The sequence below is a fragment of the Papilio polytes genome, unplaced genomic scaffold (genome assembly GCF_000836215.1).
Source record: "Papilio polytes unplaced genomic scaffold, Ppol_1.0 DF821511.1, whole genome shotgun sequence".
Taxonomy (NCBI): Eukaryota; Metazoa; Arthropoda; class Insecta; order Lepidoptera; family Papilionidae; genus Papilio; species Papilio polytes.
In genome coordinates, this window is record NW_013527693.1 from 1,848,491 (window position 1) to 1,866,741 (window position 18,251).

At 32.7% G+C, this 18,251-nt stretch overlaps 5 protein-coding genes across 7 annotated transcripts in view; 3 read left to right on the forward strand and 2 right to left on the reverse strand.

Moving 5' to 3' along the window:
- Positions 1-312: 312 nt before the first annotated feature.
- On the forward strand, positions 313-2,153 carry LOC106108452 (protein RFT1 homolog). Its single transcript, XM_013289617.1, has one exon. It carries the CDS (start codon positions 401-403, stop codon positions 2,075-2,077), a length of 1,677 nt encoding a protein of 558 aa, XP_013145071.1. The 5' UTR covers positions 313-400; the 3' UTR covers positions 2,078-2,153.
- Positions 2,154-2,216: 63 nt separating this feature from the next.
- On the reverse strand, positions 2,217-5,329 carry LOC106108474 (vacuolar fusion protein CCZ1 homolog). Its single transcript, XM_013289641.1, has 11 exons — positions 5,178-5,329; positions 4,984-5,081; positions 4,818-4,908; positions 4,676-4,738; positions 4,483-4,608; positions 4,212-4,384; positions 3,717-3,991; positions 2,944-3,128; positions 2,739-2,824; positions 2,388-2,515; positions 2,217-2,294 (listed from the first exon to the last, which is right to left on the reverse strand). The coding sequence occupies exons 1-11, from the start codon at positions 5,247-5,249 to the stop codon at positions 2,236-2,238; spliced, it is 1,356 nt and encodes a 451-aa protein (XP_013145095.1). The 5' UTR covers positions 5,250-5,329; the 3' UTR covers positions 2,217-2,235.
- A 433-nt stretch (positions 5,330-5,762) lies between these two features.
- Positions 5,763-12,147, forward strand: LOC106108663 (EF-hand domain-containing family member C2-like). 2 transcript variants are annotated; one of them, XM_013289920.1, is made up of 16 exons: positions 5,763-5,917; positions 6,138-6,293; positions 6,660-6,804; positions 7,428-7,540; positions 7,616-7,705; positions 7,777-7,853; positions 7,929-8,094; positions 8,173-8,332; positions 8,627-8,807; positions 9,131-9,281; positions 9,580-9,768; positions 9,900-10,045; positions 10,135-10,251; positions 10,334-10,513; positions 10,604-10,745; positions 11,005-12,147. In XM_013289920.1, the coding sequence occupies exons 1-16, from the start codon at positions 5,861-5,863 to the stop codon at positions 11,107-11,109; spliced, it is 2,175 nt and encodes a 724-aa protein (XP_013145374.1). In that variant the 5' UTR covers positions 5,763-5,860; the 3' UTR covers positions 11,110-12,147. The 2 variants fall into 2 exon arrangements, with proteins under 2 accessions (XP_013145374.1, XP_013145375.1); XM_013289921.1 differs by lacking the exons at positions 5,763-5,917; positions 6,660-6,804 and having other exon boundaries at positions 6,206-6,293.
- A 516-nt stretch (positions 12,148-12,663) lies between these two features.
- Positions 12,664-17,057, forward strand: LOC106108571 (EF-hand domain-containing family member C2-like). Its single transcript, XM_013289784.1, has 16 exons — positions 12,664-12,814; positions 12,954-13,109; positions 13,366-13,516; positions 14,004-14,116; positions 14,185-14,274; positions 14,350-14,426; positions 14,513-14,678; positions 14,767-14,929; positions 15,010-15,190; positions 15,290-15,440; positions 15,561-15,749; positions 15,886-16,031; positions 16,138-16,254; positions 16,369-16,548; positions 16,631-16,772; positions 16,888-17,057. The coding sequence occupies exons 1-16, from the start codon at positions 12,758-12,760 to the stop codon at positions 16,987-16,989; spliced, it is 2,181 nt and encodes a 726-aa protein (XP_013145238.1). The 5' UTR covers positions 12,664-12,757; the 3' UTR covers positions 16,990-17,057.
- A 22-nt stretch (positions 17,058-17,079) lies between these two features.
- LOC106108569 (dual oxidase maturation factor 2) overlaps positions 17,080-18,251 on the reverse strand; it is a 34,631-nt gene continuing 33,459 nt past the window's right edge. For both annotated transcript variants that reach the window (XM_013289778.1, XM_013289779.1), the window contains one exon: positions 17,080-18,182. In XM_013289778.1, the coding sequence (XP_013145232.1) occupies positions 18,134-18,182 (49 nt within the window). In that variant the 3' untranslated portion in view covers positions 17,080-18,133. The remainder of the gene's footprint in view (positions 18,183-18,251) is intronic.

Sequence of the window (18,251 nt, forward strand, 5' to 3'; positions counted from 1 at the left end):
AGTTATAATGGAAAAAATTCCAGACCAAATCGGATATTTGATATTGACGGAGGAAGGCGCCGTCCTTGAATCTGGTGGTGAACTAGAAAATGACGAACGCATCGCTACAATAATAATCGATCTTATCAGTCTGTCGAACACGTAAGTGAACTTGCGTTTTTACTACAATATTTATAACGAGAATTAGTAATGATCTCATTACCTTATATCTTTCCTGCAGCGTTGATCCAGTGGCGTTCGGGCCAAATGAAAATTTCAAAAAAATATCCATCACGTATGACGATCATTGGTATGTAATATGTATGTCAAACAAGAAAATATATGTAATCAAGCGGACCGTACAAAATAACACCGGTGAAGGAAACGCGATCGCTGTATGAAGAAACGGTAGAAAACAAACATGGGGCGAAATTTATTGATGAGTAGCCTCGAAAATGCTTCTTTCAACATAATTCTTCAAATTTTGTTTCGCTGTATCACCTTCGTGACTAACGCGTGGGTGATTAGGAATGTGGGGCATGAAGTGCTTGGGATAATGAATGTAAGACTATTGCTACTTGAGAGTACAATATTGTTTCTCAGTAGGGAACCATTCCACAGAGCTTGTTTAGGTCAGAAAGATGAGTTTCGTTGGAGCCATATTATGAATCAGATTTGGTTATCAGTGCCCATAAGTTGTGTTTTATCACTATGTTTTGTGTACATATGGATAAATATATTGCCATTAGGTCATCCAGAGTATGCTACGCAGTATACCTTCGGTTGCTGGTCTGTTGCATTCTCCTGTATTTTGGAGCTGTGCTCAGCTAATGTAGCACTAGTTGCACAATTGTACTGTTTTGTGAAACTAAAAATATTCCTTGATTCTGTGCATATTCTTGTTAGAACATTGTTGTTTGTGTCTATAATAGTATATGATAGATCATTAGCACTTATTGCCTTCTCCGTAGCACAAGTTGGCAGTATTGGAGTTATAGTTATAAGTTATTATGTATTCTTTTACTGGTATATTAGAAATAAACCTCTCTATGCCAAAGGAGCACTTAAAAGTAAGTTAGTTCCAGAAAAAGTTTTGAACAGATTGTTCGATAACATGGATGATTTTACATATACATCCTTGAAAGATTTCTTCCCAAAGTATGAAGGGTCATTGAATTCTTTATTAAATAAGAAGTTGAATACCTTGACAGTTAGTTTTGCCAAGCAAGGGGTGGTAAAGCAGCTGTTAACAGAAGGGGAGAAGTATGTTATGTCTGTAAGCCCTGTGATGTCTTTTAAAGAACAGGCTACTTATGATGTGGTCAATAATCTTGGTAGTTTAGCAGCCAGATTTGTTTTCAGACCTATAGAGGATAGTAGTTACTTCTATTTCACACAAATGGTGAAAAGAGAGTTGCCAATACATAAACAAGATCAATATAAGATCCAAGAATCATGTGATGTTCTGTCTCAAGTTTGTAAGATTGTCAGTTCTATTGGGTTGCTTGTTCTTGTTTTTGGACAGAGCTATGCGAAAACCTTATTATTATTGTATGGTGGGGAAGTGTTTGTTGAGAGTGGATTGCCTGTCCAATTACTCAAAAGTCACTGTTTAGCTATAGTCCTGTTAGCTGTTAATGGTATTACAGAATGTTATTGTTTTGCAACAATGACTAGTGCACAACTTAATAGTTATAATTATTTGATGGTATTTTTCTCTATAAGTTTTCTTGTATTATCTTATGCATTGACATATTTCTTTGGTCCTGTTGGTTTTATAGTTTCTAATTGTATCAATATGTTTGCCAGAATTGTGCACAGTATTCATTTTATCAATGATAAGTATAAAGATACTGGTTACAAACCATTAAAAGGTTTGTATGTAGGTAAATATTTTTTGTTGACTTTATGTATTTCTGGTACTATTTGTAAGTTTTCTGAATATAGAATATTGACACATTCAATGTTAACTCATATAGCTGTAGGAGCCATTTGCTTCTCGTTAGTTCTACTTTCGTGGGGCTATGAAAATAAAGAATTGATTATAAAATCATATACCAAGTTCAGAAATAAAGATAATAAGACATCACTGGATTAGCATAGAGTGCGAATAAAACTTAATTTTCTTAACAATTGTGTTATTTAATCTTCATAATATATCTATACAAATTTAATATTATATTCAAATATTATAATAAATAAAATACTTATTACATTGATTTGTGTTTTTTTTTTATCATATCCTTAAAAATTTCTTCATATGGGATAAAAGAAAATTCCTTTCATTTGTGCTTCACATACTTGTTTCACTTCCTCTGCAATAAAACAATTAAACTTAACACTTACCTCTTAAAGGAAAACAAAGAAAAAATTAAATACAGCATTTGCTTCAGCAATTTTTATCTTACCTGCAATTTCAATCACATTAGCATTTTTCTTTTGAATAATAACATAGAATTCCCTGTCGTTAGATGATTTCCCAGTAATCCAATATTCATCTAATGTTTTAATGATAATTTCTCCATAATTACCCAGACTAAAAACAAATAATAATTTAAGAGAGGAAATGAAAACAAACCATGATCTAACCCTATTAGCTGCCCACAAGTGATGTCATGTCATTGACATTTTCTGTGTAGAGTAATAAAGAAAAAAAAAATACAATGACACTACAAAAATAATCAAGAACATTGTGACATATCTTAAAACTTCTTTCCGTTTTAATGCATTGTCCAATTTGTTTATATTCAATGAGTTACCTTTTTCTATCCGAATGTATTCCTGCTATAATATTCAATACTTCTGGTTTGATAGCTGTTGATGGACTTAAAGAGTTTATCGGAACCTAAAATAAGAAATTTGATTAAACATCTTGTAGGTTTTAAATACAATTGAAACCATTCAATATATTACTGAATATTTCTGATCCCTTTAAAATCGTCATTAAATATTTTAACCACTTACTGAAGATTTGAAAGCCAAATTAATTCTATTGAAATATAAAAACTTATTTTCTGTGTTGGCAAGCTGAGCATTTTGTAAAGCATGTAATGTGCATTGTTCACTTATTGTTGATGCAATGGAGTACAGCTGTGGTCCAATGAAAGCATCAAGAGACTTCAATGTTTCTAATTCCAATTTCTTGTCAGCTGAAAAAATAATATTTTGAATTAGTCATGTCTAACTATCCATAGAGATCCACTATTGTGACAATTTGTTTGACCTGGTGTGCAAAAGACAAATTAAATCATCATAGCTAGCACCCCTTTTTATGCCATTTTGTATGTCCATGTAGGGTTTGACTTGTAATTTCCAGATCCAGGGTTTAAATCTCACCATGTGTTTGTTTGAAAACATGGTTTTTGATTTCCGGATTTCAAAAGTACATTTGAAATTCATCATATTCCTTGCTCCGGACTAGTGTTATTAACTATGTCACTTTTAATTATCTCTTATAGTAATTATTCATCTAACTATCCATTTACACTACATACTTCTTCTTTAGGACCAAAGGTGGAATTAAAAATAAAGAATGAATTTATTTTAGGGGCTTCAAGTCCTTCAGTGGGGAAACATAGTGAGTTGATAATAATTCATAGACAAAAGCATGCATATTATCAAATTTAAGAGCTCATAAAAGTTTTTTAAAGCTTTGTAAATGCAAATATATTTATGCAGCAAACTGTACAAAGAATTGAGCTTACATAGTACAAACAAACTAAGGAATTAATACATACCATTGACTGTTAAACAAATTGTAGCACTTAGAGTTCTATAAATAATTAAATAATACTGTCTAGTTTCTGTATCATCTTCTAGTTTGAGGTATACTTTTATAAGCTTATCAATATCTTCATCTGTATGTATTCCATCACTGGGTGTAATAAAACGACCATGTCTCTGAGCTGCGGTCACCGCACCTCCTTGGATCTCCTTCTCCACTTGTTTGGGAAGTAAACTTTGTACTAAATACTGGTATAAGGTTAGCATATCATCTGTTGAAAGCCCATTCCTAAAAGAAATATAGTAAATGCGTAAAATATGAACTAAAACTTTTTCATAGTCAATTCTAGTGATGATTGTTGGGGAGCAAATATTTTATCATGTTATTTACTAGCTGTTGGTTGCGACTTCATCCACGTAAAATAAAAATATATTTAAATACATATAAAAATCCACATCTTTCCTCTTTATAACATAGTATAGTAGTATAGATTATTTATCATACATACCAAATAAGTTGTTCATTGTAGATAAATCCAATACATTTGAAGTCTGAAAAGTTGATTTCTAATAGATCAATGAAACAAACAATCTTGAGGAATGAATTCTTTTCAAGTGGTAAATAATTAATGCCTTGTATTACATTTGTCACTTCATTTGTTATACATCTTGAAAGTATGTACTGAAAAATAAATGAAACAATATAATAACAAATGTAATGCAATACTTTTTTTGTTTTAAAGTTTTACAGCAATAACTGTGTGATTGTTGATAACTTACAGGTGTGAAAAACTGTTGGCATTTTGTGTATATCACATCTGCAGGAATGTCTGTGAACAAGCCTACAAACATCCTAAACATCTTGTATGCAGTTACAAGGAGATTCTGCATAATTGATGGCTGAATCTGAAATAGTAAAACAATAGTTAGCAACATTACATTTCTAGTATGTTTTAATTTAGAGTATATTTACCATGTCACCCTTTTTCTCACCAATTGATGATAATGCTTTTGTTGCATATGGTATTCTCACAACCTAGAACATAAATTATTATAATAAATAACGTGAGTTTTATTTTACAATAGAAAATGTTGTGAATAAAAATTTTCCTTACCAATACCATCCAGTAATTTTTCTCTGGCTGGTAAAATATATACCGCTTTGTTTGTGTTTGTAAAGCTTCACATGGTTCTGATGAAAACGTCCTAATAAGAATTCGGTATTTAATTATTTTTTATAAGTGTTTACCAATAACAATTACACCTCAGAAGTAAACTTACGACATAAACTTCACAACTGCTTCGCACAAACCGACCTGTATTTTTCTTGCATCAGCACCGATTTGATTAGGATGGAAAAACAATATCCTTTTCAATTCCTAGAAATGATAACATTGAGTAATTTGTTAATTTTTAATAAAAACGAACTATACTCATAGTAATTATTTATCTAGCTATCCATTTGCACTACATACTTCTCCTTCTTTAGGACCAAAGGTGGAATTAAAAATAAAGAATGAATTTATTTTGCTTTCAACATCTATCATTTCGCTGTTTTTAATGATGTTTTACTATAAGAAATACAGCAAATGAATCAATCATGAATTCATGACAGTCCCACGATGATTTGACAACTTGACAGGTAATATGACAGTGACTGGAGACAATGACATAACTAAAGAGTGTACACGCAGTATATTTTATAAAAAAAAGTATCTGAAAATTTAAAGATATATGGATTTCGACTTACCTGGAGTTCATAACTTAATATCAAAAACTTGATTAATATCTTCAAGACTTCTGATCATAGTCTTTCTATGAATCTCGCTGGTGCAACTTAGAGCTCGTCGGCTTTCTAATCCGATAGTGTTATCACCCTGGGACAAGGTTTGCATTGCATTAAGTATTATGTACATGATACTTAATGCAATGAGCTACCTCAAAACTGGCGATTCGGGAGATAAGTATTTTTTCCAGGAAAAGAGGTCGTTCACTGAATAGTATCTGACCTGAAAAAGAATATCTAAACATCAGAATTACGTTGCCGTAGAAACCAAATCGTTTTTATGCACAATTGTGGCGTTGACAATACTTGGAAACGATAATTGTTGTTTTTTAAGGATATTATAGAGTTAAAATATATTATACAAGCACAAACATGGCTATACGTAATCCAAGATTACCATTAGTACCCGGATATGGCCGCAATCCTCTTGTAAGTATTCAGTTAGTTTTTATAAATTCTGTATGTACAAAATAATCTTAAGTAATTAATACTATAGAGCTTCAGTACAAGGTATAACACCTCCTGTACATGTACTGAACCAACTTACTTACTTCCAAAATTTCTTAGTTACAACATACAAGGCATTAAAAATAAGCTAAACCCGACTGTACTTATTTTTATTTTATTAACAAGTAATGTTTTCTTACAGATTGGAAAAAAGAGTTTTGGCGTCCGTCCGATTTTTACGACTATCAACAAAATCAATATGTTGGTTGATAAGGCACCTGACTCTGATCGCGTACCCTCCTTATACGCTCGCAAGCAGGGCCCGGAATTACCCGCCTGGGTAACGTACGACAAACAAGTAAGTTTTCATGTTTGTTTTATTTTTAAAAACAGATTTTGCAAGCGTTATATAATACAACAGAGATACTAAAAATCAAGAAATTATTAATTTTTCTCAATAGTGTCTTTACTAAGATTATAATGATAGAAGAAGTATGGCCTATAATAGTTGATTTTTAAATTCGAAATGAATTCTCTATAGTTCCAATTTACTTTGTTATTTTACCGAAAATTAAATGACCACCTATTTCCCAAGGTCTGCTATGATAACATTTAGATGCAATGTTGTGTTTTAGAATGTATTTTAATGCCTATCCTTAGTTAAAGATCATAGCAAAGTTTATACGTTTAAAAAAATGCTCCTAAAACAAGCACTTCTCTCTAGATTCTACGATTTCGTGGATATTTCATGCAAAGCTATAATGAAATGGTTTCTCATGTACTACACAAGGTTGATATTTGTTTTTTTCTCGAAGATGGAACCATTAAAGTATCAGAACCTAGAACAGAAAATAGTGGGTTAAGGCAAGGTAACGCAAATGTAGCTTTGAACTTGTCATAAGTATTCACATTTTTAACTAGTTGTATTTATTTTCTATATTTAATTGGTTCATTGATATGTGTATTATCCATGTTTTGCGAAGTCCTTATTAAGTTTGTAACAAATGTCGCTAGTACGATGAAATAAAATTGTCTACAGAGTGAATGATACCTACGGAACATGCGTTGATATCTTTTATCTCAAAGTTACATTCCAAATAGACAGTGGATCAAATTTATTTTTAATGTAATTATTATTTTGTTATTTTTTAGTCTATTACCTAAAGCCCATGACATTAATGTAAGTACTTTTAGTACCTTTCCCTTTCCACACTTTTCTTAAGAGGAAAGGATGGAAAGGAAAAGTAGAGGAGACGCATAGGAAGGGGAAATGACCTCTTTATGTGCGTCTTCTCCTCCGTCAATTAAGGGTAGGCAATGCATCTGCAATTGCGGATGTTATGGGTAGCAGTCGCTTTCATTTCGGTGGATTCAGGTGGCCGCTTGCTCGTTTGCTACCTTATATTATAAATAAAAATGTTACGGTTACGTAGGGTTTAAAGTTTTTGGGAATAATTAATTTTTCATTTATTTTTAAATCCTTTATTTACAGGAACAATAATCACACGACAAAGAATTAGGCTCCCGCATAGCTACGATATGTACTACGATGTACTTGATTTTAATATCGGGAATGAAGTCACTTTTCATGGAAAAGTATTCAAGGTAATATTGGTATTTAATATACACTATATTTTAGAAAAACATGAAAATGACGAGTAAGAGTAATGTTTTTTACAGATTTTAAGTTGTGACAATTTCACAAGAGTATTTTTGAATCGCTTGGGAATCAACGTGCCGGATCCTATACCGTGGCCTGATGCGATAGAGGTAAGTGTACTCGTATTCTCTTGGTGTAACTACTATAAAATGTAATGTCGTGATTCAATATTTATTTCCAGAAAGAACCTCCCACATACAGACCACCAAAACCGACGCCTTTGAAACAGTTTTTGGAGCATGATAGAGAAATATTACGGTACGTAGACAATAATCATTTGAATATACAACTGAAGGAATTTTGATCATAATGTGAAATCAAATCAACTTTCAGGTTTTTTGGGTATTGGGACAATCGAGAGACATATTTAGGCAAGATTCATCACCTAGAGATTCACTATTACCTTGCTGATGATACAATAGAAATATTAGAACAGCTACCACCTAATTCTGGTGTCGAATCAGGACCTATGTTCCTAAAGAGAATGCTTCTACCACGGGTACGATTATTCATATCAAGTTGTTAGATTTCTTACAAATAATTTCATTTGTTGTAGTTTTTTATAAATATCTTTTAGAATATACCGCGGCCGGAGATGTCTGGAGGGCCCAAACCGGAGTCTTACTTACCCGCCGACCTTAGTATTGGAGCGGTGCTTAACGTGTATGGCAGGAATGTGGTACTGACCGACTGCGATCTTTATACCAAAGAATATTATCGAGCTACGTACGGGTTCGGTAAGTGTTATTCTTAACTAGCTGTTGCGATTTCGTAATCGTGAAATTATTTAAAAAAAAAAAATCCTTATACGTAGTATTATACCGGTGAAAGAATATTTGAAATCGGCCCGGTAGTTTTTAGTTATTTTATAAATACAACAATCCAAATAATACAAATCTTTTCTCTTTATAATAGTAGTTTTGGAAGGTCATAATAAAGTAAAGAGCTAACAAGAGTTTGTAACCACACAATGTATTTAGTTTTTGACAAAATTATCAAAATATCAGCCTTTAATAGCCGTGTTTTTTTAGATACATTTAATCCGTTACCTAAACCCGAAGAACACGTTGAATACATCAGTAGTAGAATGGCCGACCGAGAACTACCGCCGTGGAATGGTTACGGATCGTATGACGACTCCGCAGGAAACTGTCGCACTGTAGAGCCCAAACCTCCGCATAGAGATTTTATTAAATTTTTACATAAGGACAGGTATAAAGCGTATTAAATTAAAACACATTATATTAAAAATGAACGTTGCTATAGTGTACAAATGTTTAACCACCATATAATATAATCAACAACATTATTCCATACCACAAGAATCACTTGGTTGAGTACTTTTGACCGATTCAGCTGTAATCGGCCAGGACATAAGTTGGCGCAGCCAAGTTGGACAAAGCCAACTCAGCTAGTATATCAAGTCAGATCGTTTAGGAATGACGAGATGGACACTTCCAGTAAATAGCGTTTACTTTCCTATGAAGGACAGTAGAAGTTAATAATTATTTTTTAAATAAATTAATGTATTTCAGAGATGGTTTTGATTCTCATGTTTTACGATTTGCTTCGCGTCTCATTAACGACAATCCCGAGGACGCTAAAAGATATTTTATTGTGTTATACTATTTGTGCGACGACACTATCGCTGTTTTTGAACTCGGTGAAAGAAATTCTGGATATCTGGTATGATAATGGAGATTTGTTGCCTCACAAGTAGTCATTATGTCACTTCGGGAGTCTTTTAGTGTAGATCTAGTATAAGAAATCTGAACTAAAATCCTGTTTAAGTAATTGTTGGTTTTTTAATATTATGCTCTATAAGTGTTCTCTTTTAGCTATTTTTATTCCACAGAAGTACTAGCAACTTGTATAATGAGAAAGTGTGGAAATAATTTTTAAATGTTTCAAATTATGTCAAAAGCTGCTAATACTAAAATTTATACAATCGGTATCACGATCTAACATTTCAAAAATCTTTAAGGGTGGTAGATTCTTCCGTCGTGAAAAAGTGTATCTGCCAGGAGTAAACTTCTACGTCCCAAAAGAGCCTCCATCTTACACGGACAAGGACATGTGGGTGGGCAACGAGCTCGTCATACATAAACATTCTTTTCGACTTATTGCCGCTGATGAATACGCCTTGCGGTACATGGAACTTCACTCTAATGAGGTTTGTTAATAGTTTTTCATAAATATTCTTTAATAGTACTTAGTTCTGTATTGATTGATTCAAATGATTATTTTAAAGATGTAACCTTGCGTACTTTTGCTTCTCGAAGTATTGTAGCGTTTTTTTTACAGTATCACATGGCTAATATTGCATTGATAATGGACAAAATTAGAAGAACTTTGGTATCTGAAGAAAATGGCTATAAGAACTTTGTAGCTAAGTATATGGAAGCGGTAGAACCGAATAAAAAGGAGTTAATGACTAACAGATGTTTTAAGTAAGTACAATTGTATTGATTACATGAAATATTGCATTTATAGACTGAAATAAAAAAAACATACTACATTTTAATGTTTAAATTTATAGACAAGCATTGAAGGGAGTTATGTGTGATAAGATGACAGAACACGAATTTTTAACAATTATTAGACATTTTCGTGGTGATCCAGGTAAGGAAGAGTATCCCCGACGAGAAATGCTAAGGTGAGACAAAGTACTAATTTGAAATTTTACTATTGTACTTTAATTTATTATTATTGTATTTATTCAATGTTATTATACATAGGTCTGTAGTATTCTCGGACCTGACGCGAGATCTGTGGGACGAACGGGACAGACTTCAGGAAGGCATAGTGCACGCAGATGAGATGGGTCTCGGCACGATGCCCGCGCCGCGCTTGCGGCAACTTTTACGCGCCCATCGGTTACCCATTAACAATGAACTGATGGATTGTATGTTTTCTGTGTAAGTTTTTATTTAGTCCTATTTAAAGAAATGCTTACAATGGTACATGCAAATAATACCATTTAAGCAATCCTTAATGTAATTTATCAGGCTACGTAAAGATGACAATTGTAACATTTACACCGAAGATTTGCTAAACTTCCTGGACTTCCAAACTCGGCCGGTGTTTAATATGAGTGATGTGGACTATAACAAGGTTGTGCGACACGCGCCACCTATAAGGGACAGAGAGGTGATTACTATAAACTAAAATGACTAATTCTAATAGCATAAGTACCATTTCAGAACGACATGAGGAGCTAAACGACCCAAAAGCTTATCTCCCAAAACATGTGAATTTACGCGCAACAATTTTCTAAATGTACTTGTTCGTTATTATTGTTCAATTTTATAACATCAGTTATTCTACACTGTTCCTTGCTTTAAAATATTTATGGTCTACAGATGTTTAATTTTGTACAATGATTACAGTGTTATGTGTAATATTACAGTGCAAGTTTTGGACGGAACAAGAAAAGATTATCAAAGAGGGCTTTGTGAACTGGAACGCATTCCTTTGCCAGTTAAATTTGGAACATCTTGTTAAACCTGAATAAGACCTCTCTTGGACATGAAATCCATATAAAATAGGGGAAAATCTCCAATTATTTGCTCTACAGCAACATTGCATGATTAGACAATAAAGTATTAAATGTACGAGAAATGGTAGACAGAAGTGTATTGTATAATAAGATGTAAATTTCATTACTATAAGTACATGTCATGTTGTTTTCTAAAGAAATCATTTTGACCAATGATTGGCTAAACTAATACAATTTCAATAAGTTGATGTCGAATTCTATAGTGATTTTAGCAATATTTTTAATGGAAATAAATTATGGCTTTTTAAGATAAATTAGTATAAATCCTTTTAATAGGTTAATTAAGTATAGTTAAGTTAAAAAAAACGAATGTTGATTAAGCCCTATTCAATACATTAACAATGTATATTTGGCTAAATTTCTTGCCACACGGTTAACTAAATCTCCTCTAAATTAATGTTGATTTTAAACTTAAATTATTATACAACTTATTAGTCGTGCGCAGAAGGTTTGCCGTTTTTTTTTGTTGTTGCGGGGAACGTAAGTACTGAGCCGTCCGTGCTGCGGAGCAACGGGGACAGTTTCGTGTGGGACTTCCGGCTTATATTTCGGCCGAACTACCCACTAAACCCCGCGGTGTTCTTCGCCCAATTGAACCGTGGCATCTAAGAAGGTTTGCCGTTGACTGTTTACACATGACGTCATGCGGCCTTCGGCAATGTATCTGCATACGAGTAATAAGTGAATAACTACCACACAATATAACCTTTTTTTATTTCGATCTCGGATTTGACGCGAATTAAGTTTGTTATATCATTTGTTTTTAAAATGTTGATGTTTCTTACAAATATTTGTTTTTCTTTAGCTTTTAGTATTATATTCTCTTTCTCCTTTTTATGTCAAAATGCGCCTTTGTAATAGTTTTACTATGTTTTCATTTAATTGTTTTTTTCGCCAGGAGAATTGTTAAGTCTCTATTAAAAGTATATCGCAAAGCCGAAGTGTTGTGATTTTCATAGGAATAATGTTTATTATTTATGATATTAGCGCTTTGTACGAGTACTTATTATTTAAATCTTTAGATAAGATATTATGTAATTATTTATTATTATATTATGTGTAATATTATAATTAAAAATAAAGTTTCATTTTTTAAAAGTTTTTTTATTCATATGCCTTATGCAATCAATAATCATACTAATGTTATAAATGCGAAAGTTTAGATGGATGGATGGATGAATTGATAGATGGAGGGATTGATTGATTGATGTTAGAGTTTTTAGTCTAAAAGGCTAAACAGAAATTGATTCAATTTGGTACAAATGTAGAGGATAATCCGGAAAAACACATTGGGTAATCACTTTTGCTTTTTTTTTTAATTCCACGCTTATGGATCCGCGGGCAAAAGCTAGTGATTAAAATAATTGTCAGTAAATGTAGCCTCAAGTAGTTTGCATTTACCAACATGTTTTTTTTGCATTTTTACTTTAAATGTTGATCTCCTTTAAAAACACCATAAAAGAAAAAAGTTTTGCTAAAGAAAAAAAGCGTTACTATAGTAACAAACAACGGTATTACGTTGACAAATGTATAGATAAAACTTTGGAATTTATACATTAGTTTTGTAATAACTTATTGTTGAATATTTTTTACATATTTTACCATGGCTATGCGTAACCCTAGATTACCTTTGTTACCTGGATATGGCAGCAATACACTCGTAAGTAATCTTCATTTTAGTTATATTAGAGAAGGGACAAACGAGAAGGAAAAATGTAAAGGGGACAAAACTAGACATCCGTAATACTAAACTAAACATCGATATTAATTTGTGCTCAAAAACATGTTTTTTTTTACAGATTGGAAAGAAAGGTTTCGGCGTCCGCCCAATTTTCACGAGTGTGGATAAAGTGAATATGTTGGTTGATAAAGCGGCGGACACAAATCGCGTACCCTCTTTCTACTGTCGGAAGCAGGCCCCGGAGCAACCGACATGGTTGATGTACGACAAAAATGTATGTTTATTGTGTATTATTTTTAATATTAACTAAATAAATAAATAAACTACATAATAGGAAGCATTTTTTGAGTTGTTACAACATGTAAATTAAAACCGGACCAGAAATGTAACCCTCAATATATTGCGGAAATAGCACTTAATTCTTTTCGCACATTAAAGACTGTTGAAATAACAGTCGATTCAAACTTTCAAAGCCTATTATATTATATTTATGTTCTTCCTTAGGCTATTAAATCTTTCTCCATTTGCAGATACTCAGGTTTCAAGGATTTTATCAAGAAACTCTTCATGAAATGCGCTCCGCTGCACGTGTATTACATAAATTAGATATTTTCTTTTATCTCGAAGATGGAACTATTAAGGTTATTGAACCTAGAACTGACAACAGTGGATTTTCACAAGGTTTGATACTTAAGCACTTTTGAACTTATACACTATCATCTTTTCCCGTGCGGCTTCATCTGCATTAAATTATAAAAACGTTATTTTATTATTTACATTTGTCAAATTTTCAATTGCGAATGTCAAAATGAGCTGACATGTTGACAAACTGTGGCAACCTTGCTTCCTTGATGTTGGCAGCTTGTAGTTTATGGGCCCTTTCCCACATAAAGGTTTTTTCCAATTTATCTTACCCCTTAGTTTAATAGCGTGAAAATATGTATATAGCGTAAAGCGTGTTGTAAATGTAGGGGTTTTTTTATTAAATAAAGAGTTATTCAAAAATATGCTGTGATTACTGACATCCTGCGTCACAAAGTAATGTGTCACGCTTTATTGTATGAGTATAGATATAGAAGTATATATTAATAAATTTCAGTAGTACCGAATTTAATAACAAGCGAATCTTTTGTGGCCTTTCAAATTTTCTTAAACATTTAATTTGCAGGAACATTAATAAGACGACAAAGAATTAGGCTCCCACAAAGCTACGATTTGTACTATGACATCCTCGATTTCAGTATTGGGAAGGAAGTCACGTTTTACGGTAAAACAATAAAGGTAATGTTTTAAACATTTAGTTGATCACAAGATTATCCAAGTTATTAAAGCTAATTATTTACTTATAGATAATAAATTGTGATAACTTCACAAGAACTTTTCTCAATCGTCTCGGAATCAATGTACCGGATCCCATACCGTGGCCTGATAGTTTGGAAGTAAGATTGATATTTTTATTATTTATACAATACTGGTTACGGTCACAACTATATATATGTACTTGATGATTACAGAGAGCTCCCTCTTCTGGGAAACCACCCAAACATAGACCTTTTAGACAATTTTTGGATCACGACAGAGAAGTATTACGGTAAGCGTTAATGCAAAAATTACATCAACGTTGAGTTGAACGAAGTTAAATGTAAGTAAGTGTTAAGTTAAATGTTTTTTTTTTAGATTCTTTGGATATTGGGACGACCGAGACACGCAGTTTGGGACGGTCCATCATTTAGATATTCACTATTTCTTAGCAGATGACACTATGGAGATTAAAGAGAAATTACCACCCAATTCCGGAGTCGAAGCTGCGCCAATGTTTTTAAAAAGAATGCGTTTACCAAGGGTATGATCATATGTTTTTTCATCCTAATAAATGGAATATTAGGCTTTAGCTCCTTTTATTTTTTAACAAAATATAAAACGTCTTTTAGAAAATTCCGCCGCACGTGGAAATGACTGGAGGGCCCCAACAACCGTCTTATTCCCCCGCAGATCTTAGTGTTGGCGCAGTGCTAAATGTGTTTGGAAGGAAAGTGGTACTGACCGACTGTGACCCCTATACTAAAGAGTATTATCGAGTTACATATGGATTTGGTAAGTAAATAGAAAAATTTACTTACCACCACTTACGCCAGTGGGAGAATCTGGTACTTATAAATTGCTAATTATTTTAGACAATTTCAACCCACTACCTACGCCCGAAGACCGCGGTATATGCCTCAGTGCTAATATGGCGGAACGAAAATTACCGCCGTGGAATGGTTACGGATCGTACGAAGATTCCGCAGAGAACTGCCGCACTGTAGAACCTAAACCTCCACATCGTGATTTTATTAAATTTTTACATAAGGACAGGTATAAAGCATAATTCTCAACATCAATCTTATTTATAGCTAAATTATCTCAACATGTTTCTATCGGTATGAAATATTTTAAAATTATAATAAATTTCAGAGTTGGCTTCGATTCTCATATCCTACGTTTCGCTGCAAGACTCATTAATGACAATTCTGTAGACAGCAGGAGATATTTTATTGTACTCTACTATTTATGCGATGATACGATATCCGTGTATGAACTTGGCGAAAGAAACTCTGGATTTTTGGTATGATATTTTGTAATGCTTAACTATTTCACTAATAACTTCTTAAAAAAATTATATTTTGTCATCTTACCTAACGTGAACTATTTTCTTCGTCCTTGGTTTTAAAATTTTCGTTTATAGGGCGGAAAATTCTTTCGTCGCAACAAAATGTATTTGCCAGACGTGGACTTCTTCGTATCCAAAGAGCCTCCGGCTTACACGGATAAGGACATGTGGATAGGAAACGAACTAGTCATCAACAACCATCGGTTCCGACTCATAGCCGCTGATGAGTACGCCTTGCGGTATATGGAACTGCACGCTAATGAGGTTAGTTAAAAACGAGTGATTTATCTGTCACTGTCAAAAAATAACTATAATATCATTGTTGACTTTAGGTTTTATGTTATGAAAATTTACGTATTATGTGAGACTTCTGCATTCATGTATGTTTTCACATTTATAGTATCCTACGGCTAATATAGCATTAATAATGGACAAGATCAGGCGAGCTTTGGTGTCTGAAGAAAACGGTTATAAAAACTTTGTCGCTAAATATATGGAAGCTGTGGTACCAGACCACAAGGAACTAATGTCTGTGAGATGTTTCAAGTAAGGACCTTTTCTTTTTGTATACTTTGTACGGTCTTCAATTTAATTTGTTGTCTTCTATTTATACTGATGTTAAACAATTGTTAAACTAAGTCCCATATTACAGACAAGCCTTAAAGGAAATTATGTGTGAAAAGATGACAGAACACGAATTCATTACTATTATTAGACATTTTCGAGGCGATCCAGGTAAAGAAGAAAGTCATCGACGACAAATGTTAAGGTAGGGGTAAACAAAAAGTTACTGAATTAAAGATTAAAATCCGCTTTTCATCACATTTGACGATAATTTAAAAAATAAACCTTTTAAGTTTATTAACCAATGTTACCACGGTAGGTCTCTAGTATTTACAGCGCTGACGCGAGGTTTGTGGGACGACCGGGACAGACTCCGGGAAGGTCTGTTACATGCGGATGAAATGGGTGTTGGTACTTTGTCCCTGACTCGCATGAGGCAACTCTTACTCGCTCATCGACTGCCAATTAATACGGATCTTATGGATTGCATGTTGGATATGTGAGTTAATGTTATTGCTGTTGATTTATTTTGTGTTCCAAGGAAATAGACATACCATTTTCAAACCTCCGTGTTATAACAGGCTGAGTAAAGATGAGAATTGCAATATTTACTATGAAGATTTGATGAACTTCCTCGACTTCCAAACACGACCCGTGGTCAATTTGAGTGATGCAGAGTTTGCAAAAGCAGTTCGCCATGCGCCACCATTAAAAGATGTTGAGGTCAGATAAGGATTATTTTTCTTAATATAATTTCTTACTTATTCCCGTGTCATAATTTTTTAAATTGTATTTTTTTTTATTTAATTGAATTCCACAATCAAATTAACGTTTTCAGTGCAAATTTTGGGCTGAACAAGAAATGGTTATTAACGAGGGTTACGTTAACTGGAACGCTTTCCTTTGCCAGTTAAATTTGGATCATGTTGTTAAACATTAGTTTAGATTTTGAGTTTGATTTTCTTATAATAATTTAGACGAAATTTATTTTTAAAGTATTACTTTTGTTTGGTAAATAAAACAATTGTTTCTTTAAATTTTGTTTCTATTCGATCACAATAAATAACCTCGACCTATTCTCACTTTTTACAATTAAACTACCAATACATAAGTACAAATTCATTGTTGTTTTTACAACATGGAAGAAGGTTTACAAATATTTTACAAATAAATATATTCGCAATTTTACATCACATGTTACGAATATTCTATGATATAATATCCGTACCGCATGTACGGGTTCGTGTAAATATTTTTAAATTGAAATCTGGATGTTTTAAATATTCAATGTGCCAAATAATCAATAACATTTCATTTTCATAAAAATAGAAATTTTCTTCCATAGTCTATTCGTCGTTAAGTTTGTTTAGCCAAAGTCCTTTCAATGATTGTCGAATTACGATTTAAAAACGTTACATGCGTTTGTATAGAAATAATAAATAACTTATCTAATTAATATTCTAATTGACTTCAGTGTAAATTCACCTAAATTTTCTCAGGTAGCGTATTGTTTCTTAATAAAACTATAGGTAGATATTTTACCTGGACGATAAGGATATTTATAATGTTGAAAATAGGTTAATGACATTATTTGCAACAATATAAATCATGAAGCATTTTATAAAATAAACTGTGCTAAATGCAAGCAAAAAACATTAAAAAACATTTTAGTCGTAACTTCAGTAAGGCTCAAAATCAATTATTAGATAACATCTGTGTATGATTGTGTATCTCCAAACTGAAGACGGTCAATAAAAATAAAGCTGATTACAAATAAGTAAAGTAGAAGAACTATAAGTACAGGGTGTATTATTTTACAATGACCCAAGTCAATATTATTCTGTATAATGCATGGCACAAAGCATTCACTGTCTGTGTCGATGTCTATTATAAATTCACTATTTATAAAATTTACATAAAAATCGCTAGTTCAAACGAATCACCGTCGCGCTATGATACTGGATACGCGCATTACAATTTAAAATATCAACTAATAATTTACATATTTACAATAGTTCATCACGAGGTCGATCAGAAAAACTTGTTTCAACGTCAATTTAATACTAAATTTTTCATTGTCTATATCACCACATGTCTTTGACCCGTTCTGTAGCCGGCAGTTGCGGTCGATACCTGAAAGATATATAAAATTAAAATCGAAACGAAACTTCTAGAAAGTTATTCAATAGCATATTTTATGTA